The sequence below is a fragment of the Canis lupus genome, chromosome 34 (assembly GCF_048164855.1).
Source record: "Canis lupus baileyi chromosome 34, mCanLup2.hap1, whole genome shotgun sequence".
NCBI classification, from domain to species: domain Eukaryota; kingdom Metazoa; phylum Chordata; class Mammalia; order Carnivora; family Canidae; genus Canis; species Canis lupus.
This window is the reverse complement of record NC_132871.1, coordinates 16,374,908-16,401,383: the sequence shown is the minus strand read 5'-3', so window position 1 is coordinate 16,401,383 and position 26,476 is coordinate 16,374,908. Positions and strand designations below refer to the sequence as shown.

Below are 26,476 nucleotides of genomic sequence, written 5' to 3'. Positions count from 1 at the left end.
CAAGCGTGGAGCCTGCTTCTCCCTCTGCCTGTGTCTCTGCCTCTCTCTCTCTCTCTCTCATGAATAAAATAAAATAAAATAAAATAAAATAAAATAAAATAAAATAAATCTTTAAAAGAAGTGGACAAAACGGTTGGATAGATGTTTCACAAAGGATGATGTTCAAAGGGAAAGTAGCACATAAAAAGGTACTGAATGTTGTAAATCACCAAGGAAATGCAAATTAAAGGCACAGTGAGATACCACACCACCGTTAGAATGGCCAAAATTAAAAATAATGACAACGTGCTGCCCAGGATGTTTAGCAGACATGTTGTTGGTTCTTGTGAAAATGATATGACCACATTGGAAAACTGGAAAGCTATTTAGCAGTGCATATCAAAGCTAAACACACACCTGCCCTGTGACCCAGGTTTTTCACTCTTAGCTATACACCTGACAGAAATGGGTGCATACATCTACCCAAAGACATGAACAAGAGTGTTCTGCGCAATTTAATTCATAATAACCAAATGTCAGGGGTAACTTGGGGGGCCCAGTTGATTAAGTGTCTGCCTTTGCTCAGGTCATGATCCCAGGGTTCTGGGATCAAACCCTGCATTGGGTTCCCTGCTCAACAGAAACTCTGCCCCTCCCCTCCACGTATGCTTGCGCTCTCTCTCTCTCTCTGAAATAAGTAAATAGAATCTTTAAAAAAATAATAGACCAACGTCCATCAACAGAAGAATGGATAGATTGTGGCATATTCATATACCACATATACTGTATATATACAACATGATTCTAATTATATTGCCTTCTTCAATAAGCAAAACTAATCTATGATAGATACTTTTAAGAGGGTATTGACTGGAAGGAGAGCATGAAGAAACATTCTGGAGCGCTAAAAATGTTCTATGTTTCAAGGGTGGGTAGTGGTTACAAGGTATTATTTATTTCTGAAGCTTCATTAAATCATACACTTGAAAGTCATGCACTTTACTGTTTGAGTGTTATAATTTAATTTTTAGAAAGTTTACCACACAAAATGGCCCCTTCATATGTCACAAATACTTTATTTTAGACAAAGTTTTAGTAAAGAATCTGTATTGTTTTATCAACTTCCATATGTTGTCTCTTATAGAAGACCTGCCAATAATTTGTTATGTTACCTGTTCACTGCATCAAATGCAGCAAATAGACTCAAGAAAATTTGGTTGTTCACAGTTTATTAGACAACTTTGGGGGATATTGGAGATCTTGGGGCAAGTTCCAGGTATACCTCCAACAACCTCACTCTCTGTTATCTCTGTGATCTGTTACTCTGAAGGCAGTTTTCATAGATGAGACCTATTCTGTCACAGGTTTAAACATCTATTAGCAAGAAGACCAAAAAAACCACTCTTACAGAAGGCACTAGACTTCTGGCCTTTGGGCGCTCTGACATTCATCTTGCACACAAAAAATAGAAAAATCAAGCTCCAGGCTGTCAGGGACTTGACATCCTTCTATTGCTGCTTTCCCATAGCTGTGCTGTTGCCTTTTATCGCTTAGCCCAATTGTGCACATCCACACCCAGCTAGTGGGAAGAGAACAATTCATTATCTTTAAGAATGACCTAGAAGTTGGGGCACCTGGATGGCTCAGTCGGTTAAGCATCTGCCTTTGGCTCAAGTCATGATCCTGGGGTCCTGGGATCGAGCCCGAAGTTGGGCTCTATACTTAGCAGAGAGTCTGATTCTCCCTCTCCCTCTTGCCCCCACTTATGCTTGCTTGCTTTCTCTCTCTCAAATAAATAAATAAAATCTTAAAAAAAAAAAGAATGACATGGAAGTTGCACACATCACTTTCACATCTCATTAGCCAGATATGGTCTTACTTAATTGCAAGGGAGGCTAGAAAAATGTAGCTTTTATTTATTAAAATTTTTTTAAATTGTTTTTTAAAATTCAAGTATAATTAATATACAGTGTTATATTCATTTCAGGTGTACAATATGATGATTGAACAATTCTATACATCACTCTTTGCTCATCACGGTACTTTTCTTAAAAGATTTTTTTTTTTTTTCTTAAAAGATTTTTTAAAAGATTTTATTTATTTATTCATGAGACACACACACACACACACACACACACACAGAGGCAGAGACACAGGCAGAGGGAGAAGCAGGCTCAATGCAGGGAGCCCAACATGGGACTCGATCCCAGGTCTCCAGGATCACGCCCTGGACTGAGCCACCACTGAGCCACCCAGGCTGCCCTCTTAAAAGATTTTTATTTAATCTCTACACCCAACATGGGCCTCAAACTCACATCCACAAGGTCAAGAGTTGCATGCTCTCCTGACTGAGCCATCCAGATGTCAGAAAGAGAGAGAGGGCACACTAGAGTGTGCACGAGTGGGGTTGAGGGGCAGTGGAGGAGTGGAGGGAGAGAATCCCAAGCAGACTCCCTGCTGAGTGTAGAGCCCAAGCTGAGGCTTAATACCATGTCCCTGAGGTCATGACCTGAGATCATGAACCAAGTGCCCCTATAGCTTTTATTTCTGATTAGCCATGCACTGGGGTAAAAATCAGGGGTGATTTTATTATTATCGAGCAAAGGGGGATGCAATATTGGGGGATAAATAATAGTTTCTGCCATAATGACAAAAGTGGTCAGGCTACAGCCCTTCTCAGCAGAATTTGTTCAGTTAATTACTCCTCCTTGTAACAATCTCCCCTTTTGGCTGCTATAGCACCATATTTTTCTAGAATATCCTAGGCTGTGCTTATTCTAGCTCCTGTGCAGGCTTCTCTTCCTTTATCCAATATAAAAAAGAAATGATTGCTAGAGCTTCAGTCTTGGACCCTCTTATCTTCACTGTCTATACTCTTTCTGGGAGAGCTCATCTAATGCAGTGACTTTATTTTATTTTTAAAGATTTTATTTATCTATTCATGATAGTCACACAGAGAGAGACAGAGACACAGGCAGAGGGAGAAGCAAGCTCCACACAGGGAGCCCGACATGGGATTTGATCCCGGGTCTCCAGGATCCTGCCCCGGGCCAAAGGCAGGTGCCAAACCGCTTTGCCACCCAGGGATCCCTAATGCAGTGACTTTAAATGTCTTCTATTTGCTAGTAAGTCCAAAATTTGTATCTCTAACCCTCATTTTTCCCCTAAGTTCCAAATGCATTTACCAATTGTCTACTTGACATCTCTACTTGGAGGTCTAATAATTCCAAATAGAACAAGTCTAAAAGTTCAAAATAGAATAATAGCATTATCCTAGATTAATGGTTCCTAAAATGGGGGGAGGAACACAGGAGGAGCAGCATTAGAAGGAGCACCTTCTAATGTTTAGAAATGTGGGTGGGATTTTTCATTGCCACAATGGCTGGGGATGCTACTTATATTTCTTTTAAAAGTTTTATTTTTTTAACTCAGCATTATGTTTGTGAATTTCATCAATGTCAATGCATGTACATATAGCTTATTTTTATCACTGTATAGTTTATTATTTCTATAATTACAGCACAATTTAGTTACCCATTCTTTTTTGGTGCAGATTTAGTTGATTTCCAGTTCTTTGCATTTATATACCATTCAGCTATGAATATTCTTGCACATGCTTTATTGTACACAGATATGAAAATTTCCCTAGAATATATCTTTAGGCGTGGACTTTGCAGCCATTAGTTACACACATCATATACTTTAGTGGGTATTACCAAGTTGCTCTCTAAAGTGATTATACTAAATTTATGTCCAGAGAAATGGTCTTTTGGTATGTTACCCTATAAAGTTAAGCTATGAAAGAGATGGGTATCAGCCTGAGAGAAAGTCTTCTTGGTGCTTTATCTGAAAAAATAAAGCTTCCTGGTGTGTAGCCAGGAATCCATTTTCCCCAAAGGGTGGTTGGTGGCTGCAGGGAGCTTCGCCTGTAGTAGAGAGAGGGGAGGGGGACAGAGACAGGGAGGGGAGGGATAGAGAAGGGATACAGGAGGGTAGGGATGAGGGAGGGGGAGGGGAGGGGAGGAAAAGGAGAGCAAGGAGAAGGGAGGAGGTGGGGAAGGAGGAGGAGTGAAAGGAGAAGGGAGTGGAAAGGAAAGAGAGGGGGAGGAAGAGAGGAGGGAAAGGGAGAGGGAGGGAACACCAAATAAATGTTCTGCAGTAAGTGTGGCTTCTGGTAGTAGACTGTATATATCCGCAGTTGTACCGACATTGTAGGGCATAGATGAGCAGTTACATTTGCTTAGGTGCCACCGTCTCTAGGCAGAGTCTTCTTTTTTCCCCGAGGCTAAGCTCCATACCAGGACAGTATGGAGGTTAGGTAATAAACAGTTTGCTGAATGGATTAGTGGGAGTACTCTAACATAAACTGGATGTTTTATGTTTAAGATTTTATTTATTTATTCAAGAGAGACACACAGGGAGAGGCAGAGACACAGGCAGAGGGAGAAGCAGGTTCCACGCAGGGAGCCCGATGTGGCACTTGATCCCGGGTCTCCAGGGTCACACCCTGGGCCTAAGGCAGACGCCCAACCACTGAGCCACCCACGTGCCCCACATTTGATGTGTTTTGTTAAATACTCATATTCCCGCTGACTTGATCAAAAAGAAAATTAGCTTTTTAATTAAGTCTGGCAGAAAATAGACATAAGCATTTGTGAGTGGATAAAAGAACCTGATTAATTTGAACTTAAACTACTTGAGTATAACAATTTTTTCTCATCAGCTTGATGCAATGTCTGGATCGAATCAAACCTGCATTTTTCCCCCAAATAAATACATTTGATCTATTTTGGGACTGCCAAAAAGCCCTGAGAACACTTCAAAGGCTATTTCACCAATGTCACTTCAAATTTTCAAGAAAACTGAGGGGAAATGGAAGATTCGCTCACTACAAGAAAATAATCCTCTAGGTGAAAGTATCGTGCTTCTTGCATGCTAATAGGAAAGGGCCCTAGTACAGGTAATAGATTTCTGCACCAGATGCATTTTGGTCTTCTGAAATCACGTTTTTTGTTTATTTTAAATTAACATCATCTGCTCCTCCTGCTATCTGTAGCTCCCAGCAAGGAGTATGCACCACTTTTAAGGCTCACAACTGCAGGACAGTAGGTGGTGGTTACCACCGGCCCCCCTTACACCGAGGAACGGAGAAGTTCATTAACTTGCGCTACGTCATAGCCTGCAAATGGGTGAGCCGTTCCTTCAGCAGAGCGGGTCGGATCCCAGATCCCAGCTCTTACACGCTCTGCTCTATTGTTTTTTTCAACTCTAAGATTCCTGAACCTCTGATTTAAAAAAAAAATTTCACTAGCCCTTTTTTTTTTTTTTTTTTTTGAGAACTATCACAACGCGATGTAGTTTACATATACGTACGGATCATCAGAACAGTTCTTTGGAAAAGTCTCATGTGAAAAATAGCCACATACGTCATACGCAAGACTAGCCCGGGTTTGTACCGGAGACTCGCTGGGTCAGAGGCGCCCCGCCCCCGGCGCCAGCCCGGGGCTCCGCGGCGTCAGGGGGCGGGGCTCCGCGGCGTCAGGGGGCGGGGCTCCGCGGGCCGTGGGAGTCCGCAGCCGGCGCGCAGGCTCCGAGCGGCGCGCAGCCTCCGGCTCCCCGAAGCCCCGCCCACGCGGGCCGCGAGGGCTGCCGGGACGGCCCCCATCTTCCTCACGCGGGGTAGGCCGGCCGGCGGCGCTGGGAAGTCGGGACGCTGTTGTCGCTGTTGGTGTTGGTACGGCGTGGCTTTGTGGGACCGGGACCTCAAAGGTGAGCAGCGGTCGGTGGCCGAAGAGAAGAAGCGCGAAATGGTGTGCTGTGCGGGGCGGCGGCGCACGCCCCTTCCCTGTGGCCTCGCGCCGGTGCGTCCGCTCCTCGCGGTCCGCATGCTCCGGGCGAGCGCCGCGTGGGCCGCAGCCTGAGGCGGCGCGCTGGGCTGGGAGCGGAGCGGCGCGGGCCGGGGCGAGGCGCGGACGCGGTGCCTGACCGGAGTGCAGGAGCCGGGGTTTCCCCGCACGGGGCTGGGGCCCAGGCGAGCCGGTGGCTGCTTTGGGGCCCCACTCTGGCGGGTTCCTTGGACGGAGGCTGCCCGCATCCGCCCCGCGTCCTTAAGACTTTCCACCTCCACTGCCCTGTGGCGTCGCCGGGGGCCGACGTTTCGGGGCACTGGTGGCTTCTGAGGCGGTTGGCCGTGGCTAATTGCCAGAGGCTTCCTCGGGTCCTGTGGGACGAGCTGGAGGTCGCGGAGTGGTGGGGCCGCAGGTGTTCCTCTGGCGTCACTCTCTGGGGGTTTTAGTGTCACTCACGTCCAGGAGCCTGCGAAGTGAGAAAGTGTGGGTCGTACTTCACTTCTAGTCGTACACTCTGGAGAAGGAGCTCCAGGAACCGAGTACCTACCAGAATTGGGTAGGCCGAAGAAGTCTTGTACGGACTAAGCAGTTCTCTTACTTCACTCACCCTTTGCTTTGGAAGGGGCTCCGAGGTCATGGTAGTAAGTTAGGAACTTGGGTAGTGGTCCACTAATAATGCATAAGATTGAGTAAATTTTGTACTTGGATGGCGTCGTGCAAGTAAGTCCCTGTTACAAGAGTTTCCAGTGTGCATCCAGGTTATTGCAGAACCATTAAAGTTTGTAAAGCGATACTTCCAGGAGTACCCAAGACGGCTCACTAGTGTCAACTAATGGCAGGTACCCTGATGAGGTCTTATGAATACACTTCTGTAAATGTGGATAACTGGGTGGTTTCGTAGAGCACTGGAGGCAAGACTTGGTTCGTGATGCCGAGCAGTCTCACAACCTTTCTCCTGCAGCACTAGTGTCAGGGGTGTGAAACAAACTGGCTCTAAGGTTAACCAATATATTGGCGAATTAGGAGACAGACCTTCAGCTTAACATTATTCTAGTGTTCCCAGACTCTTATTATTTTTTTAAAGATTTTATTTATTTATGAGAGATACACAGAGAGAGGCAGAGATACACACAGGCAGAGGGAGAAGCAGGCCCCATGCAGGGAGCCCGATGTGAGACTCGATCCAGGGTCTCCAGGATCAGGCCCTGGGCTGAAGGCGGCGCTAAACCGCTGAGCCACTCAGGCTGCCCCAAACTCTTATTTTCATATGTTCTCTAACATACAGCATCTAATCTAATCCTGACGGTTATATTTGATTTTTTTTTTCATCCTGAAGTTATGACACTTAGTCTTTGCTGGTAAGTTTTTGATAAGGTAGCTGTGACTGACTAAAAGAAATGCAACCTGCACCAAACAAATAGGACTGAGATGCAGGTGGTAATTTCCTTAAAGCTGGAAATGGTTGGTAAGTTTTTTGGAAATGGTTGAAAGGAGTTTTTTGCTAAAAGCTTTCTTGATGAGTTAAGTGAAGATGACCACTTGCTTTGTTATAGAGATGGAACAGTGATTTACTGAAAGGGTTGCAGATTATGTATAGCTTTTCAGTTTTCCATTACTTATTCCAACATTTTCTTTTGTTGAAATTTGAGAATTGAGTAGAGAAATTGAACCCATGAAATTAAAAATTCTTGGTATTTAAGAAAACAATGTGATACTGATAACTTAAAAACATTCTTCTAATCTTGAGTGTTATGTAAAAATAATACTAACCTCTTTATGGGAAATTTACAGATAGCCATAATGGCCGAAAATGGTGATAATGAAAAAATGGCTGCTCTCGAGGCTAAAATCTGTCATCAGATTGAGGTATGGTTCTTATGCTAGTAGACTGCAAAAATATGTTCCTTGAAATGTAGAGCCTAAAAACAAATACAGAAAGAACATTAATTTCCTATATTGACCTACTAAAACATTTCGTGTAAATATTAAATATCTGGTTTGTTTTTGATTCTTAGAATTAGATGAACCTACAATATTGTAGGTTCTACTAATTTGTATTAGTGGAGCCCATTTATGACAGCCAAGATCTACAAACATTTCAAAACTTAACACCATAGACTAGTGTTACTTTTTGCTTCAGTTTCCTAGTCTGTAATAGTAGTACTCATAAGTTTGTTGTGAAGTTTACATTAGTTAATAAAATGTAAAACATTCAGAAGAGTTCCTGGCACATAATAAGAGAACATAAAAATTCTTTGTAAAGTACCTTTCCTGTATTTGAAGGTCCTAGTACATTTTTCTACCTAATTAAACTGAGTTCTTGGCTATTAGAACTTCGTTAACAAAGTATCTGTTTTTGTAGTCATCTTAGCCTTTTTTTCTTTTTTTAACCTTAGGTATTGTATTTAAATTGAAGCTTTACAGTATCAATAATGGCTGCACAGGAAATTTTTGCTTAATGTTTTCTGTTCTTACTGATTAACTTCAGTAAGAAGCTGTTTTTTGGTGGTTTTTGCAGTTATCAGAACTTTTTAATTTGTACTTCTTGGCCATTTAAAATGTTCTGTGCTATACCTTTTGTACTAATTTCATTATAATTGCAAAGAAAAATTGCAAACTATTTAGTTAAATACTTAGAACAGTACAAAGTTTATATAGACCAAGTTAATAATGTCCCTTCCATAATCTGCCACCTCTCAAATTCTACTGTCTTAAGTAATTAAAGTTAAAAATACTCTTTCATGCTTTGTGGTCAGTGCTCACAGTAACATGATTTTTATTTCCTTCCCTTTCCCCTATCAAACATAGGTTGCATTTTAGGGAAGTAAAGTTTTATGTCATCAGTAATTTACCCAATTCCCTATTTGATGTGTAGGATATTTCTAATTTTTTTAGCTGTAACAGTTCCATGATGAGTTTGTTTGCTTTAAAAATCAGCAAATTTCTATTTTTACTGGCATGTTTCACTACTTTGGCCTTAAGATTAGCTTAACACAGAAAAGTTTAATTCATTATCCAATTTTATATTAGCATTTTCTTCTTCATTTTTTAAAAAATTAATTTTAAATTCAATTAACATACAGTATTAGTTTGAGGTAGTTCATTTATTTATCAGTTGTATGTAACACGCAGTGCAATTTACATCACGTGCCCTCCTTAATGTCCATCACTGTTATCCCATCCCCCTACTCCCCTCTCCTCCAGCAACCCTCAGTTTTGTTTCCTATGATTTTTTTTTATTTTTTATTTATTTATTTATTTATTTATTTATTTATTTATTTATTTATTTATTTTTATTTTTTTTTTTTAAAATTTTTATTTATTTATGATAGTCACAGAGAGAGAGAGAGAGAGAGAGGGAGGGGCAGAGACACAGGCAGAGGGAGAAGCAGGCTCCATGCACCGGGAGCCTGATGTGGGATTCGATCCCGGGTCTCCAGGATCGCACCCTGGGCTAAAGGCAGGCACCAAACCGCTGCGCCACCCAGGGATCCCTGATTTTTTTTTTTAAAGATTTATTTATTCATGAGAGAGAGAGAGGCAGAGGCCCAGGCAGAGGAGAAGCAGGCTCCCTGCAGGGAGCCCAATGTGGGGCTCAATGCCTGGAACCCTGGATCATGCCCTGAGCCAAAGGCATTCGGTCAGCCAGGCACCCTATTTCCTATGATTAAAAGTCTCTTATGGTTTGTCTTCCTCTTTGATTACATCTTTTTTTTATTTTCCCCTCCCTCTATGCTCCTCTGTTTTATCAGATGCCAAATATGAGTGAAATCATATGATGATTGTCTTTCTCTGATTAGCTCATTTCGCTTAACATAACACCCTCAAGTTCTATCCATGTCACTGGAAATGGCAATGATTTTTTCCATGGCTGAGTAGTAGTACATTTTGTGTGTGTGTGTGTGTGTGTGTGTGTGTGTACACATCATATCTTCTTAAGCTATTCATCTATCAGTGGACATCTGGGCTCTTTCCATAGTTTGGCTATTGGGGACATTGCTGCTATAAACACTGGGGTGCAGTTGCCACTTTGGATCACAACATTTGTATATTTGGGGCAAATAGCTAGTAGTGCAATTGCTGGGTTGTAGGGTAGCTCTATTTGCAACTTTTTGAGGAACCTCCATACTGTACCAGCTTACCTTCCTACCAATAGTGTAAGAGGGTACCCTTTATCAGCAGCCTCACCAACATCTGTCATTTCCTGACTTGTTAATTTTAGCCTTCTGACCTGTGTCAGGTGGTTTTGATTTCATTTTCCTTGATGCTGAGTGATGTTAAACATTTTTTACGTGTCTGTTGGTCATTTGTATGTCTTCTCTGGAGAAATGTCTGTTCATGTTTTCTGCCCATTTCTTGATTGGATTATTTGTTCTTTGGGTGTTGTTTGATAAGTTCTTTATAGATTTTGGATACTAGCCCTTTATCTGTCACTTGCAGATATCTTCTCCCATTCTGTCAGTTGTCATGGTTTTGTTGATTGTTTCCTTTGCTGTGCAAAAGCTTTTTACCTGGATGAAGTCCCAGTAGTTCATTTTTGCCTTTCGTTTCCCTTGCCTTTGGAGATGTGCTTAGGAAGAAGTTGCTGCTTGTGGTCTCTAGATTTTGATGGATTCCTGTCTCACATTGAGGTCTTTCATCCATTTTGAGTCTGTTTTTGTGTATGGTGTAAGAAAATGGTTCAGTTTCATTCTTCTACATGTGGCTATCCAATTCATGATGAATATCTTTATATATAAATCTTAGTAAAGATTTATATATTTTTACTGTTTACTATGTTTACTGATTTAAGATAAAATTCTTTAGAAAAAGATGTACTGGCTCAAGGGTTATGCACATTTTTAAAGACCTTTGATATTTATTAACATCTCTGCCTACACAACCATTTCTCTGTGTTCAGGCCAATACTAGGTATTGTTTTATTGGCCAGTTGGGTGAAGATGCTATTTTGCTTTAAATTGGATTTTTCATTAATGAAGTTGAACTTTTTGTTTATTTATTTATTTATTTATTTTTTTTTTTTCCATGCAAACACACGAGGGTTTAAAACTTTTTGTTTATATTACATTCTTATTTTAGTAATTCTTTTGATGTCCTTTACCCATTTTTCTGTTAGGGCTTTCAGGATTTTTTTCTTCTCCCTTGATTTATAAGAATTATTTACAGGCTCCTTTGTTATTTGTCTTTTACTTTTTATACTCTTGGCAATTCAAGTAGTCATACCTGTGTCTTTTCATGTATAGTTTTTATTTTTGTCTTTTTTGCTTTTTATACTGAAAAAGAGTACCTTTATGCTTAAATTAGATAAATGCTTGCCTATTTTTTAATTTGTAAAAATAAGCATGATTAATCAGTATATTCCAGTTCTTTTTATTAGACACACTGTTTAATAAGAAGTCTGTTTAATAAAACACTGATTTGAAACGAGAAGCCTCTCACATACTAAAGTCCTTAACTATGTTTTTATTTAAGACTTGATAGTCTGTTGAGGTATCTGCTAATTACATTGTTTCAGTAATCAATTTTTAGTTTTATCTTTCTGCTAATTCATGTTATAAATGTTTCACTATCACATATTTAGGAGAAAATGTTTATTGCTCCTTAAGTTATGACATGTATTTTTAAAGAATAGAGTGTAGTGATGTAATGGCAATTTAAAACTCCAGGATTGAAGTCAGTATTGTACAGTGCTCTGAAATATAATTAATTATCTTGCAGTATTATTTTGGTGACTTCAACTTGCCACGAGACAAATTTTTAAAGGAACAGATCAAACTGGATGAAGGCTGGGTGCCTTTGGAGATAATGATAAAATTCAATAGGTAAAAATCTTTTTTATTATTTTATTTATTATTATTTTTAAAGTAGGCTCTATACCCAGTGTGGAGTCCAATACAGGGCTTGAACTCATGACCTTGAGGATCAGCCACCCAGGCACCCAGTAAAAACCATTTCAAACCGTCTTTAGATTTTTTTGTTAACAAGTGCTACAACTAAGTTTTATAATGCTTTTATTCTTCAGGTTAAACCGTCTAACAACAGACTTTAATGTAATAGTAGAAGCACTGAGCAAATCAAAGGCTGAACTCATGGAAATAAGTGAAGATAAAACTAAAATTAGAAGATCTCCAAGCAAACCCCTCCCTGAAGTGACTGATGAATATAAGAATGATGTAAAAAACAGATCTGTTTATATTGTAAGTGGGCCTTTCACACATTTAATTATATATTAAATATCTTATTTAGAAAAAAAAAAGAGTGGATAAGAATAAGGACTCCGGAATCGTAGTTTTTACCATTTACTGTGTGTTCTTGGGCAGTGTTGTTTTTTGTTTTTTAAGATTTTATTTATTTGAGAGAGCGAACACAAGCAGGGGGAGGAGCAGAGGGAGAGTGAGAGGAAGAAGCAGACTCCCCACTGAGCAGGGAAGCCTAACATGGGGCTCAATCCCAGGACCCTGAGATCATGACCAGAGCCGAAGGCAGGCACTTAACCAACTGAGCTACCCAGGCGCCCCATTGGGCAGTGTTCTTAACTTGCCTAAGCATTATCTTCATAAATGGGGATAATATTTTTTACTTTATAGAACTATTGTGAGAATTAGAATTAATGAAAAAATCCATATAACACTGTACAAAATGTTGGGCATATTGTAAGCACCCAGTAAGCCTATCAATTTCTTATTTATCTAGAGCTAAACTTGATAGTAATTTTCTTTAGCATATGAATTTTTAAAGTAGATTCTTTTTATTCTGGAAAATTTAATACCTACAAAGATGGGTTGACTATATAATGTACTATTATCCAACTTCAGCAGTTATTAACATGTGATTAATTTTGTTTTATCTCTGCCCCAATGGATTATTTTGAAACATATTCCAGTTCAGTCACTTTTACTGCACTAGAGAACAGTGGCTCTTAACCAGAACTGTTAAACATTTAAGAGACAGAGAAATATATAGTTAGATATGTATATCCTGGCTTGACTTCAAGACAAAATGACTCAATTTCTGATAAATTGTTTACCTGAGAAGTCATTTGTACATTTCTTTCTACTCTTCACAGAAAGGCTTCCCAACTGATGCAACCCTTGATGACATAAAAGAATGGTTAGAAGATAAAGGTCAAGTACTAAATATTCAGATGAGAAGAACATTACACAAAGCATTTAAGGTATGGTTGTATGATGTTACAACTTTTTCTAGCTGAAAAATATATGGGATATTTTTAAAAAGAGTTTTCTTCCCCTTTTAATAGGGATCAATATTTGCTGTGTTTGATAGTATTGAATCTGCTAGGAAGTTTGTCGACACCCCTGACCAGAAATATAAAGACACAGACCTGCTAATACTTTTCAAGTAAGTCTTTATGCTGATACTTCTTTTGGCCACTTTAGTTATATGGAATTGACACACTGGGATACAGAATATGGAATAACATCCCGTGTAAGGACAATATTTTTTAGTATCCTTGGGCATTCTTTGATAAACACTTAAAATTTGCTCAGTGGAAACTACTAGTCCTCTGAGACCACAAGGAAGTGATTTTTTAACAGTAAAAAATAGTTTTAGTACTTTCTTTGCATCTAAAACATAAGCTAGATAGTAGAATCTGTGTGGTTAGAGAATCAATCTCTGTCCAATTTCCAGTCTGTTCTTACTTCTCATAGTCTGTGTATACCTATATAGTACAAAGGATTATTTAATACATATTTGGACCACATTCTTTAATGTGTGTGTATGTGTTAACAATTTAGACACACCAGAGCATTTTTGTGATACAGTTAGGCCATTGTTCCCTATTTTCACATTATGTAATCTTAAATGCCATGTACTAAACCTGATGGACTTAAGAGATGCACTGTGGTGCATCGTGCAATTAGTGTTAACTTTTTAAAAAGTATTTTTTAACATGATTTTCTTTCCCTTTTTTTTTTTTCTTAAGATTTTACATATTTATTCATGAAAGAGAGAGAGACAGACAGACATAGGCAGAGAGAGAAGCAGGTTTCCTACAGGGAGCCTGATGCAGGACTCGATTCCAGGATCCTGGGATCACAATGTGAGCCGAAGGCAGATGCTCAACCACTGAGCCACCCAGGCGTCCCTAACTTGATTTTCATAATTGCTCTTGCTCTTGGGTTTCAGAGGTTGTAGAATTTTCTCCTACTGTAAAGTACCACTGTAGAAAATTCTATGAACTTATTTCCACAAATTCTGGTTTACCTTTTTTTCCATACATGAATGGTAAAATCAATACAAGATTGGAATGGACATCAGGTTTCTTTTTGTTCTGAAATTATTACTGATGGTTGTGCAATTCTGAATATACTAAAGACCGCTGAAGTGTACACTTTTAAAAGGTGTACATTTTATGGAATTTGACTTTTTTCGTAAAGCTGTTATTAAAATAACTTCCTTGGCATCTTTTGAATTTTTAGGTAATTATGTTTCTAGAAAGTGTAATATTCCTTCTTGTGTTTAATTCATTCAAAATAATTTAGTCTTATTTTTGTTCTCATGAACTCAGTCCCTGTATTTTGTCTTCTTTAGGGAAGATTACTTTGCCAAAAAAAATGAAGAAAGAAAGCAAAATAAAGTAGAAGCTAAATTACGAGCTAAACAGTAAGTACGTTGAGCCAGTCATTTTAATTTCTTAAAGCTTTGACAGAGATAGTGGTTCTAGGAAGTGGAGCTTGATGATGAGTTCTGAAATGAGTAGCAGTAGGCTTTTGTTTTGCTAGTGAAACATTAAGATCTTAAGCTGCCTTAATAATCTGGGGGCCACAGTGTTGCACTCTAGCCAGGAGCAATCAGAAAGCCTAGTGACTGCCTTTGATTATTAAGCAATGTGTGATTATGATCAAGGTTAACTTTATCAGGGGATCCCTGGGTGGCGCAGCGGTTTGGCGCCTGCCTTTGGCCCAGGGCGTGATCCTGGAGACCCGGGATTGAATCCCACATCGGGCTCCCAGTGCATGGAGCCTGCTTCTCCCTCTGCCTATGTCTCTGCCTCTCTCTCTCTCTCTCTGTGACTATCATAAATAAATAAAAATTAAAAAAAAAAAAAAAAAAGGTTAACTTTATCAGGATTTAATTTTCTCATACAGTTAATGGAAAGATTCTAATTACCATTTCTTTTGTAGAGAGCAAGAGGAAAAACAAAAGTTAGCAGAAAGTGCTGAAATAGTAAGTCTGTATTTTTGGTATCTAAGCTATAATTCAAATTTATGAGAATAAAAAGTGAGAACTTTTTGAAGCAAGTATGTGAACAAGTCTGTAGTTTTCATTGTACTAAAGTCATAGCCCAATAATACTGCCTAAAATCATTACCCAGAGAAAGAACTTGTAACTACATTTTTTAAATAACCAATATATCCAGCTAGGTAAATATTATATTGTTAAAGAAATAAAATTTTAAGTTACCATCAGAAGCCACTGTATAATAAGGGATGCCACAGGAAAATGCACTATTAAACTACTTTAAAACAGCATTTTAGTTTCTAGCTTTTCCCATGTATTAGGTATAGAGTGGTTTAAGCCATATCTGGTTTGTGGTTGCTTTTAAAAAACTTTAATGCTTTGTATGTCTTTACAGAAATCTCTAGAAGAAAAGATTGGCTGCTTGCTGAAATTTTCAGGAGACTTAGATGATCAGACCTGTAGAGAAGATTTGCACATCCTTTTCTCAAGTCATGGTGAAATAAAATGGATAGACTTTGTCAGAGGAGCAAAAGAGGTTTGGAAACATTCATAGGCTTTTTAGCAATCAGTTTAAAAATCCATAGAAACTTAACTTTTAGAAGATAACATTACTAGCGACAAAATTATTTAATAATGTGTTCATGAAATAGTTTTTGGTCTTTTACTTTCCATTTTGTTATTGCCATCACTGGACGTGATGTCTCATACTTTTTGAGTTAGGCTATAAATAACTTGGTATTTGTGACTGCAAGTTTTATGATAACTCTCTAAAGTTCAGTTAAAATTCATTGAAACTGATAATGGCGGAGAAGATTTGCAGGGCAGGAAAAAGTTTTGAGCAATGGAATTAGCTATGGTACTAAAAAAAACCTTAAGGGTGTGGCTTTTACTGTCTTTGGTATAGGGGATAATTCTATTTAAAGAAAAAGCTAAGGAAGCACTGGATAAAGCCAAAGATGCAAATAATGGAAACCTACAATTAAGGAACAAAGAAGTGACGTGGGAAGTACTAGAAGGAGATGTGGAAAAGGAAGCACTGAAAAAAATCATAGAAGATCAACAAGAATCTCTAAACAAATGGAAATCAAAAGGTCATTAGTTCTGATTTGTCTTGGACTATTTGGTTATTTTAACTCATTTGCTTGTTCGGAGACCGTGACAAAGGACTTAAGACTTTTATGGATTTATCAATTATGTTTTTATAGGTCGCAGATTTAAAGGAAAAGGAAAGGGGAATAAAGCTGCCCAGACTGGGTCTGCTAAAGGAAAAGTACAGTTTCAGGGCAAGAAAACTAAATTTGATAGTGATGAAGAACACGATCAGAATGGTGCATCTGGTAAGTTTTTCTAAGTCCTTTGGTTCTTTGATGAAAAATTATTTGTTATTTCAAAATTATTTGAAAGGACAGCAGTGTGGTTTTTCACCTTTGGTATAAGTGACTTTTGGATTGTGATTTACCCAAGTTATCCTGTTTTACAAGTGGAAAAAAAAAAGATGTTTGGAAGATAAGTTTAGAGAGAAGATCTGTACCAAAGGAAAAAGCCTTATTGTTGGTGTTGGGAAGTTGTTGCTTTTCAAACAATTATTTTGTTAATTATGCTCACTATTAAAAGAGTAATGCTTACATAGTGAACTTAACAAAAATTCTTTATTGAATTGTATAGGACCAGTAAAAAGAGCAAGAGAGGAAACAGACAAAGAAGAACAACCTACACCAAAACAACAGAAAACAGAAAATGGTGCTGGAGACCAGTAATTTAGTAAAAAAATTTTTTATTCATCTTAATTAGGTTTTAAGCTGCTTTTGTCTTTAGAGGCTTTTAAAAAGAAAACCGAATTAGGTCCACTTCAATATCAACCTGTAAGAAAGGAAAATTTTTGTTGTTGTTTAACTTGTCTTTTTTTGTTATCCAAATGAAGACATTTTTTTTAATGTATAGTTCTGTTTGTGTTATTTCAAATATCAAAAGAAAGATTCTTCCATTAAATTGCCTTTGTAATATGAAAATGTATTAGTACAAACTAATAAAATATGTACTATATAAAAAGAGCAAAAACTTAGTTTTTTATTTTTGTGCCTAAAGCATTTGAGAAAGAATATCTTGAACCAGGATATTGGCTGTTATCACATCGATAATTATTCTGTCTCCTTGGCTAGCTTTCTGTATTTACTCAGGCAAGTTGATAACATTGTAAATAGTTACTTATTGAAAAGTTCTTCAGTACTGAATGCAGATAAGCCAGAATCCAGAGACTTACGGATTTCTTTTTATGAAATTTGTATGATGCTGGCAGGTCGTATCGTAGCTCTAGAAAACAAAAGTCATCTAAGAATAAAAATTCATTTGTCAACCCTGACAATACATATATTACATATGTAAATTCTTAAAAATTAAGGAAGTATTTAACCCTGGTAAGCAGAACATTTCAGACCTGTCACTTTAACTTACCCAGAGACTGACTTGATATATTCTCAAGTCAGCCCATGGCTAACTGAGGTTGGCATTTCTATTTGGTCATTGATGCCAAAATTAGAGGTTATGGGGAAGAATTTGAAAGGATAACAATTGGACAGAAGATGATCATACCTTTCTATTTTTAATTTCATAATCTATAGCAGTAATAATCATGCTTATTTTTAAAATTTGTCTGGATTTTAATACTGGTAGTATTTTCCTACTGAGCTTTCAAGTGATGATAATCCATTTTTCTTACTCTAAGAAATACTAGGTTCTCCAAAATTACTCCTCAGTTTAGAGGGATGGCAGTACACTCCTATCATTCATATTTTGCAGCATAAATTCTCTATAGGTTACAGCTCTCAAATTTTACTGTGCAATCAAATCACCTTCAAATCTTTTTTAAAATGCATATTGTAATTCAGTAAGTCTGTGTGGAGCCTGAAGTTTTGCAAGTCTTCTACGGGATGTCAATACTGATGTTCTGAGGACCACATCTGGAGTAGCAAGGTCCTGGCTTGGTATACTTGGAATGGTTCTGAGGTGCTCCAGGCTGCAAGTTCTAATACCTTAAACTAGGTAAGGAATGACAATACTGGATAAATAGGACCGACAGACTTTTTCCACATTACATTACTAATTATGAATAGGACTGGTTATATGGTTAACACTACAGTGCTAATCCTAGTCAGTTTATTACTAAGTAAAGAATATTTTCCTCATGTTGTACTCTTATTTCAGGCCTCTAGAATTATTTGGACCATAGTTGGCTTCTAGTTATATGTTTTTCCCATTTTGATGTTTGTGAATATTACCCAATTTACTAATAAAAATGTATCAAATATTTACTTATAGTGTGGATGATTATATCCTATCCCCCGTTAAAAGAAAAAAGCTTCATGTTCTCTGACTCTAGGGACGATTAGAAAATTGAAATGGAAAAGGTAATCAGGCATGATCTGGTGGTATTTTCCATGAATGGGTTTTAAACAGATCTGACCCCTCCAGGCCCAAGCTCTTACATCACGACAAGTATACTGTCTGAGCCTGGAGTGGCCAAATAGTTGAGTGCTAATTAGGAATTTTCCATAAAATGCATAAATTGGGACACTCTTAGGCAAACACTGACACTTGGCCTTTACTTCATTTCCAACCCATTACCAACCTTTCACATTTTGCCAGGCTGAAAACACGTTCTATGGCATCTTAGCACCTATAAAATTTTGGATGGGCTAATGTATTACTGGCCCTAAATAATTAGGGTTTAGATTTATTTTGTAAGAAACTTAAAAATTGTCTTACCTGCAATAATATCTATCTTGATTTTCCATTCTGTAGCTTTCTTTTGAATATGCTAAAGATAATACGTTAATGTGAGCTGATTTTTAAAATAATTTGAGAATTGTTTTGCTAATACTTCATATTTTTTAAGCCTTTAAAATTTCATTAGAATTTAGACTTTAAAAAGAAAATTATTTATTTGACAGCATAAGCAGGGGGAGCAGCAGACGATGTAGGGCTCAATCCCAGGACCCCCAGAATCATCACCTGAGCTGAAGGCAGATGTTGAACCAACTGAGCTACCCAAGTGTCCCAGAATTTAGACTCTTAAAAAATTTTCAAGTGAACTGGTAGTATTTTGAAAATAACCCAAGCCATTTTAATACTATAAGAGTACAGCTAAGTAATGGTATAGGTTATGAAGCTGAACTCAAATACCTTGACCAAGATAACACAGGGAACTGGTAGTTTGGATTTGAACGTAGGCAGTCTGGCTCTACAGTCTGTGTCCTTGATCATTATGTTATATTGACCAAAAATACACCAAATTTTCTGTTTTCTTCTATACCCCCATGTGTTACATAGGTGGCAAGAAGAATAATGGAACAGGGAGATTCTGAACTCAGCTCACTTTAGCTCCAGGCTCAGTGTTCTTAAAAATCAGGTCTTACTGCCTCCATTATGCACAAAACCACAAAGGGACAATGGGATTACTAGGATTTAGGCAAACTAGGATATACTATAACCCTAGCTATACCACACTTCTCTACTGAAGTTCATGTAATCTCTTGGTAAAAGTTCCTGCCAGAGCAAATCTTTGACAGAAGTCATATAGGCTGGAAGAAAACTAATGCTAGCTAGTCACAGGGAAAATTCAGTTTCTAAGTGCCAGATGTTTAAAGAATTTAGAAGAGATACCCTGGTAATTAGCATTCACAGCAAACCCATAAAACGCTGTCATGAATTTTGAAGTAAAATGATTTGAACTTACATCTCTAGTAGAGGATTTGTGTAAAGAGTATACTGCTGTTCTTGCCATTTCCAAAGCAGTCTTCAGAAATGCCATATCTGTCCCTGTTAAAAGTAGAAAAAGCTCATATTTACTTTATATACCTGTTATCAAAATAGTGGATTAAATGAATACCAGGTATTTAAAAACTTTTTCCCAAAACCAAAATAGACACTTCAAATTCTTCCTGCAAAAAGACAAGATGCAAAAAAGTAGAACATGTATCTTTTAAGATTGATAGAATAAAACCATTATACTATCTTGTTTAAATAAGACTAAAATGAAAATTTTAATATTCCAAGTTAACTCTCAAGGGAGGCAAGAATAGGTAGTATAGTAATCAGAATCAGGCAGCGGCTGAAGGGAGAACTCTTCATGTCTTTTCTTACCAACTTTCTACCCTCCTAGCCCATAGCATACACAGAATAAATAGCCACAGTTACTGATAGACACGTGTTGAACTCTCGGTGTGTTAAGGCATTAAAGAGAGGTTCTAAAAGTATAAAATCCTTTACAGAATTATTAGAGTTCGGTAAATCATTCTTGAAAGCAAAGTATAAATAGTAAATGAATAAAAAGACTATTCTCTTAGTACAAATAGGTGAAAACAAAGATTGAAAAAATTCAATTTCCTAGACATGTTAAACAAATTGAAACTGTAGTAATTATACAGGTAACAGATTGTTTAATTAAGAGCGATACAATCATTTAACCCAAACAATAAGAAAATGACTTTTAAAACTTGTTTTCCTACAAATATATCTGTATCTTTGAAGTTTTTTTACTAACCTTTATTATTTTTGGTCCCAAAGGGAGGATTCATAATTACTGTATCAAATGACTTTGACATTCTGTTAGATAATGAGCGCACATCACATTGAACCATGTCAACATTTGTTAACTCAAACTCTTCCACATTCCTATTAAATACTTCCAATGCATCTTCATCTATGTCAAATCCAACACACAATCTATAAATACAGAACACACACAAAGAGTGACTAGCTCCTGAATCAAAACAACAAAATTAAAACCATATGCCTTTTTTTAACCCAACTGGCAAAGTAAGAGTATTGCCTTTCGACAGCATGATTTCCCAACCTGGCAGGGGTTGGAAACTCAGGTGTGTATAAAAGGGAGGCATGTGATAGCCACTATTACTGTTTTGTTTTACTGTTTTGCTCATTGAAAATGTACTCAGTATCAGATTCTTGCTCCCCTCATCTCATACTGTAGAGTCCCATAAATATAATTCAGTTAATTCTATTTATGTTTCTTATTTAAGGCCACCCTATACCCAAATGTTAATATACAGGATCACCTACCCTGCTCCTAACATTGCAGTTCCGATGCTAAGAACTCCACAACCACATCCTAGATCTGCAACCACTTTATTTTCAATGTCATCATATGTATTATGGATTGTATAGAGCATACATGCTAAAAGATCAAAAAACATATTAGGGAATAAGAGCAAGTTGATGACCAAAATCTAAGTCATGTAAATGACGAGTGCAATTTCTTGTCTTCCAATTATCCTCCCCCAAATGCTGTTCCAGATTATTAAAAAAAAAAGAAAAAAAAAAAAAAGGTATTCTGTCTCAGTATGTAGTAAGAGGCCCCACAAAGAACAATAACACACACCAGTGGTTCCCGAAAACTACTCTGGTGACAAGCCAAGAATGACAAAACTTTAAATAAAATGAGAAAAATACAGTTAAAATGTTTTTTCCTCAGCTTGTTCAAACCATTGTCACACACGCATATACATCAGTTCTTTGATGTTGAAATATTTTTGCAAGGATAGTAAGAGGAAATGGGTTTTAAAAATACCTTTCCTTGTCAAAATATAAACTTGGCAACCCTGTATCAGTCTCCCAAAATTGTTTTGAAATTTTACGGATCTGTGAAATCTGGGAACCACTAATGTTGAACAAGCATTAACATTAAAATGGCCCAGAACTTTTTGGCAACAAGTTTGTCACCACAACACGGGTACCCTAAGTGCAAGCTAAAATGGGAAAAGAAAAGTCCTATATCCACAAAGAGCCTTTAGATACATACGCTTGATCCATCGACACATAAAATCTAATGAGAACTGATAAGAGAACTGAGGAGCAGAGAAGAAACTGCTGAGATGAGAAAGGAATCTTTCAAATACACAAAGGTTAAGCATGAGTAAAACCACTGATCTCTCCCTGTGGATATGTGAACCAGCCAGAACTACGGGCCATCAAAAACATAATCAGGGGTGCCTGGCTGGCTGTTGGTGAGAATGGGACTCTCCATCTCAGAGTTGTGAGTTTGGGCCCCACGTTGGGTCTAGAGATTACTTAAAAATAGTCTTTTAAAAAAAACCACACACTTAGAGGGCTATCTCTGACTGCTGTCCTAATTACTGCAGCAGGTGTTAGCGACTCTGAAGCTGGTATCTCAAAAAATCAGCACATCCATGGGCATGTTACATCCTGGCTATGAACAATGATTGTTTTTTTTTTTTTTTTTTAAATTAGACTTCACTAAGAAACCCTACAGCCAGAATACACTAAAGAAGTCATCTAAACTAAGAAAACAGGACTTAACCCAGACACAGTTTTGTGCCAATTTTTGGTTGGAATTATGACAATATGTTGTTTAGTGCAGGTTTATGTGTATTTTCCTTGATTTCCATTGGCTGCTTAGAAATAGTTGAAGCTGGGCAGCCCGGGTGGCTCAGCGGTTTAGCGCCACCTTTGGTCCAGGGCATGATCCTGGGGACCTGGGACTGAGTCCCACATCGGGCTCCCGGCATGGGGCCTGCTTCTCCCTCTGCCTGTGTCTCTCCCCCCACCCCCCCACCCCGCGCTGTGTGTCTCCATGAATAAATAAATAAATCTTGAAAAAAAATTGTATTAAGAAATAGTTGAAGCCAGGACGGATCCCAAATTCATTGTCCTAAGACTCCCCAACGACTTAGGTAATACGTTTACGAGCTATGAAGGGTTTTTCCTGTGTTGTCTCCTGTACTTCCAGTATCAGTTTCTTGCATCAAGCAACACTGATGATTCTCAGATCATTAAAAACTGAAACGCATTGGTTAAACGCGGTCCTTTGGCTACCAACTCTAGTTAATTCATGCTGGGGGCGGGGCGGGGTGGGGTGGGGTGGAGAATAGCATAGGAAGCCTTGCCCTGGCAATTCGTTGCAATGGAAAATTGATCTGTATTTAGCAAACCAATACTGAGCTCCTAACTGGTAGCAGGAACTCTTCTGGACAAGATGGAATTGTGTCAACACCACCAACAAATTCTTCTGCTCTCAAGGAGTTGATAGTGCAACGAGAGAAACAAACATTAAAACGCTGACAGCGTTAAGAGGGATGCAGAAAACCGAGCAGTGGAATAACAAAGTGGGGGAGGGGATGCTGTCTTTAGCGGCGGTGTCGAGGAGGTCCTCTCCGACGTCATAGGTCATCTCAGAGCAGAATTCCTCCAGACGTTCTTTGTATTCAAATAACTGTTTTATTTTCATTACGGAGTAAGCAGACAGGACGAACCCGGGGGAGCAAAGACGGGGTGGGGTCCCCAGCCGCCCTACCTGCAATGTGCGGCCTGGTTGGATACTGTTCTAGAAGCAGCTTGGGCTTTTCGAATCCATCCACTTGTTGCAGGCGACTTTCTAGTTCCTTAAGCTTTAATTTCTTCATTGTTTTTAAAGTGTGAGTTCGCAGGGCTTAATGGCACTGGATCTGCAGAGAAACCCAATGAACCTGCATCTGGCATTTTCTGCACCGCCCCCCACCCCGCACCCCTACCCCCCACCCTCACCCCCTCTTTCCCGGCTGGGGAGGCAACGAGCCGACGGCACACCTAGCCCAGGCGGGTGCCTGCTTTCCTTCCAGCTCCGGCAGCAGGCGGAGTCCCCCGCCAGCCTCCGACCCGCCTCCAGGGTCCCCCGCGCCGACCTCGCGCTTCCCCGATGCCCGCACAGGCGCCCGGCCGGGGCCGGGAGATCGACGCACGACTCCTCGCGCAGCGCCCGGGCTCGGTAGGACGCCGCCCGCGCCAGGAGCGGGGCCGGAAGCGCTGCCACGCACGCGCACCCCTGTCCGCGCGCAGCAGCCCCGCGCCGAGCTGCAACCGCGGCCCCGCGCTCGGGTTCCGCCGGCGTCCGCGGAGCGTCATCCACCCTGGTCGCCGCCGCGTCTGCGCGACCGGTGGCCCCTCCCTTGTAGCAGCGACGGAACCGGCCCGCCCTGCGGGTCACAGGGCCCAGACCCGCTAGCACCTGCAGGCCCTGGAAGGATGGGGGAAGAAAAGAGGTGACAACGAGGGTAAAAGTCGCGGCCACTTGAGGTGAACGGCTGGTGCGGCCCTTTCTGTGTCCGGCCTCACGAGGCCCCTCTCAGGGAGTGACCATCTCCTCTCACCGTCGTCAAGAAACACTTCTACTACCCCATCTTCTAAACCCAATTCAAATGGCTTTTTAAAAATTTTTAAAAAGATTTATTTATTCATGACAGACAGAGAGGCAGAGACACAGGCAGAGGGAGAAGCAGGCTCCACGCAGGGAGCCCGAGGTGGGACTCGATCCCGGGTCTCCGGGGTCACGCCCTGGGCCAAAGGCGGCGTTAAACCGCTGCGCCACCCATAGGCAGACGTCTAAGTTACAAGAAAGCTAGGGGTGTCTAGGTGGCTCAGTCTGTTAGGCGTGTGTCTCCTGGTCTCTGCTCAGGTCATGATTTCAGAGTCCTGGGATCGGCCCCCCAGGGCAGGCTCCACGGTCAGTGGGGAGTCTGCTTGAGATTCTCTCCCCCTCCCCCGGCCCCCCTCCTCCCCTACGCAGGGACGTGCCCAAGTTCTCTCTCTATAATAAAATCCCTTTAAAAAATAAATAAAATACAAGGAGGATATTGGAAGGAGTTAGGATCCTGTGCCTAAGTGAAAAGATTGCCTTTAATCTGGAGAATGGATGTTTTCCATTCTTACAGGAAGAAAACAAGGAATGATGGGACAAGGATCAACTACAAAAAGCAGTGTCTGAAATCCAAAATTATCTGTTATGAAGATTAAATGAGTTAATGCATATAAAGGTCTTACTGCATAGAGCACATAATGTTGTCACATAACAAATGCCCAACAAATGTTAGTTGTTGTTGGTGGTGGTAGTGGTCGCTGTTGAGGAGGAGGTGGCTGGAGTAAGGAGATGGAGCCAAATGGACGATGGAAACTAGCCAGGTTTACTGAAGGATAGTGAATTCGTCTGAAGTTGAAGGCAATTTTTTTTCTATCTTTTTTAAGATAAAGATTTATTTAGAGATAATTATAAATTCGTATGTAACTATAAAAAAATAGTGTATCTTTTCCCCAATTTCCCCCAATAATTGCATTCTGCAAAACTCTAGTATAATATCACACCTAGAATATTGACACTGATACAGGGAAGATAAGCATTTCCATCACCACGAATATCCATGATATTACACTTTTGTAGCCACACCTACCTAGTTCATTCTAGCCCTGACTCCCTCCATAACCTCCATCAGCTACTAATCTGTTCTCCATTTCTAGAATCTTATCATTTCAAGAACTTCATATAAATGGAGGCATACAGTATGTAAACTTTTGGGAATGGCTTTTTTTTCACTCACCATAATTTTCTGGACATCCTTCTAAGTTGTGTATATTAACAATCTGTTCCTTTTTATTGCTGTGGCATGGATGTGCTAGATTTATTTGAACATTCACCCACTGAAGAACATCTGGGTTGCTTCAAATTTTTGTCTATTACAAATTAAGCATGTACAGTTTTTGTATGAACATAAGTTTTAATTTCTCTGGGATAATTTAATTGCCCAGAAGCACAATACCTGGGTCATATGGTAAATCTATGTTTAGTTTTTCTTTTTTTAAGATTTTATTTATTCATTCACGAGAGACACACACACACACACACACAGAGGCAGAGACACAGGGAGAGGGAGAAGCAGGATCCATGCAGGGAGCCTGATGTGGGACTCGATCCCGGGACCCCAGGATCATGGCCTGGGCTGAAGACGGCGCTAAACCGCTGAGCCACCTGGGCTGCCCTAGTCAGTTTTTTGTTTGTTTGTTTGTTTGTTTTTTTAAAGAAACTCCAAGCTTGTCCAGAGTGGCTATACTGTTTTCTTTCTTTCTTTTCTTTTTTTTTTTGCTACAGTTTTCAATTCCCATCAGTCACATATGAGTGACCCAGTTTCTCTGTACCTGGTGAACATTTAGTGTTGCCACAATTTTTCATTTTAGCTATTCAGATAGGTGTGTAGATGGCTCATTGAAGTTTTTATTTGCATATCCTTGATGGCTAATGATGTTAAACACTTTTTCATGTGCTTATTTGCCATCTGTATATCCTTTTTGCTGAAATATCTGTTCATTTCTTTTGCCTATTTTCTAATTGAATTTTTTTACTGTTGAGTTTTTGAGATATCTTAATATATTCTAATTACTAGTCATCAGATATGTGGTTTCCAAATATTTTCTCTCAGTCTGCAGCTTGTCTTTTCATCCTCTTAACCATCTTTTGCAGAATAAGTTTTCAATTTTGATAAAGTCCAGTTTGTCAACTTTTCATAGATCAATCCTTTGACATCAAGTCTAAGAACTCTTTGGCCCTAAAACTCAAAACTATTTGCTCCTATGTTTTCTTTGTAAAGATTTTATAGCTTTCCATTTAA

At 39.2% G+C, this 26,476-nt stretch overlaps 2 protein-coding genes across 9 annotated transcripts; one reads left to right on the top strand and one right to left on the bottom strand.

Moving 5' to 3' along the window:
- Nucleotides 1-5,548: 5,548 nt before the first annotated feature.
- Nucleotides 5,549-18,340, top strand: SSB (small RNA binding exonuclease protection factor La). Of its 2 annotated transcripts, none has more exons than XM_072811300.1 (12): nt 5,549-5,748; nt 7,620-7,694; nt 11,547-11,650; nt 11,851-12,025; nt 12,895-13,002; nt 13,087-13,187; nt 14,382-14,453; nt 14,975-15,017; nt 15,427-15,567; nt 15,937-16,123; nt 16,238-16,369; nt 16,698-18,340. In XM_072811300.1, the coding sequence occupies exons 2-12, from the start codon at nt 7,629-7,631 to the stop codon at nt 16,787-16,789; spliced, it is 1,221 nt and encodes a 406-aa protein (XP_072667401.1). In that variant the 5' UTR covers nt 5,549-5,748; nt 7,620-7,628; the 3' UTR covers nt 16,790-18,340. The 2 variants fall into 2 exon arrangements, with proteins under 2 accessions (XP_072667401.1, XP_072667402.1); XM_072811301.1 differs by lacking the exon at nt 5,549-5,748 and adding an exon at nt 6,361-6,384.
- On the bottom strand, nt 16,790-23,891 carry METTL5 (methyltransferase 5, N6-adenosine). Of its 7 annotated transcripts, XR_012023930.1 has the most exons (9): nt 23,631-23,891; nt 23,359-23,509; nt 21,108-21,222; nt 20,572-20,753; nt 19,765-19,847; nt 18,795-18,846; nt 18,658-18,705; nt 17,293-17,342; nt 16,790-16,892 (listed from the first exon to the last, which is right to left on the bottom strand). XR_012023930.1 is itself a non-coding variant. In XM_072811304.1 (8 exons), the coding sequence occupies exons 2-8, from the start codon at nt 23,465-23,467 to the stop codon at nt 16,854-16,856; spliced, it is 630 nt and encodes a 209-aa protein (XP_072667405.1). In that variant the 5' UTR covers nt 23,468-23,509; nt 23,631-23,891; the 3' UTR covers nt 16,790-16,853. The 7 variants fall into 7 exon arrangements, 6 of the variants coding, with proteins under 6 accessions (XP_072667405.1, XP_072667406.1, XP_072667408.1 ...); XM_072811304.1 differs by lacking the exon at nt 18,658-18,705; XM_072811305.1 differs by lacking the exon at nt 18,658-18,705 and having other exon boundaries at nt 23,359-23,530; nt 23,631-23,812.
- Between the last annotated feature and the right edge of the window lie 2,585 nt (nt 23,892-26,476).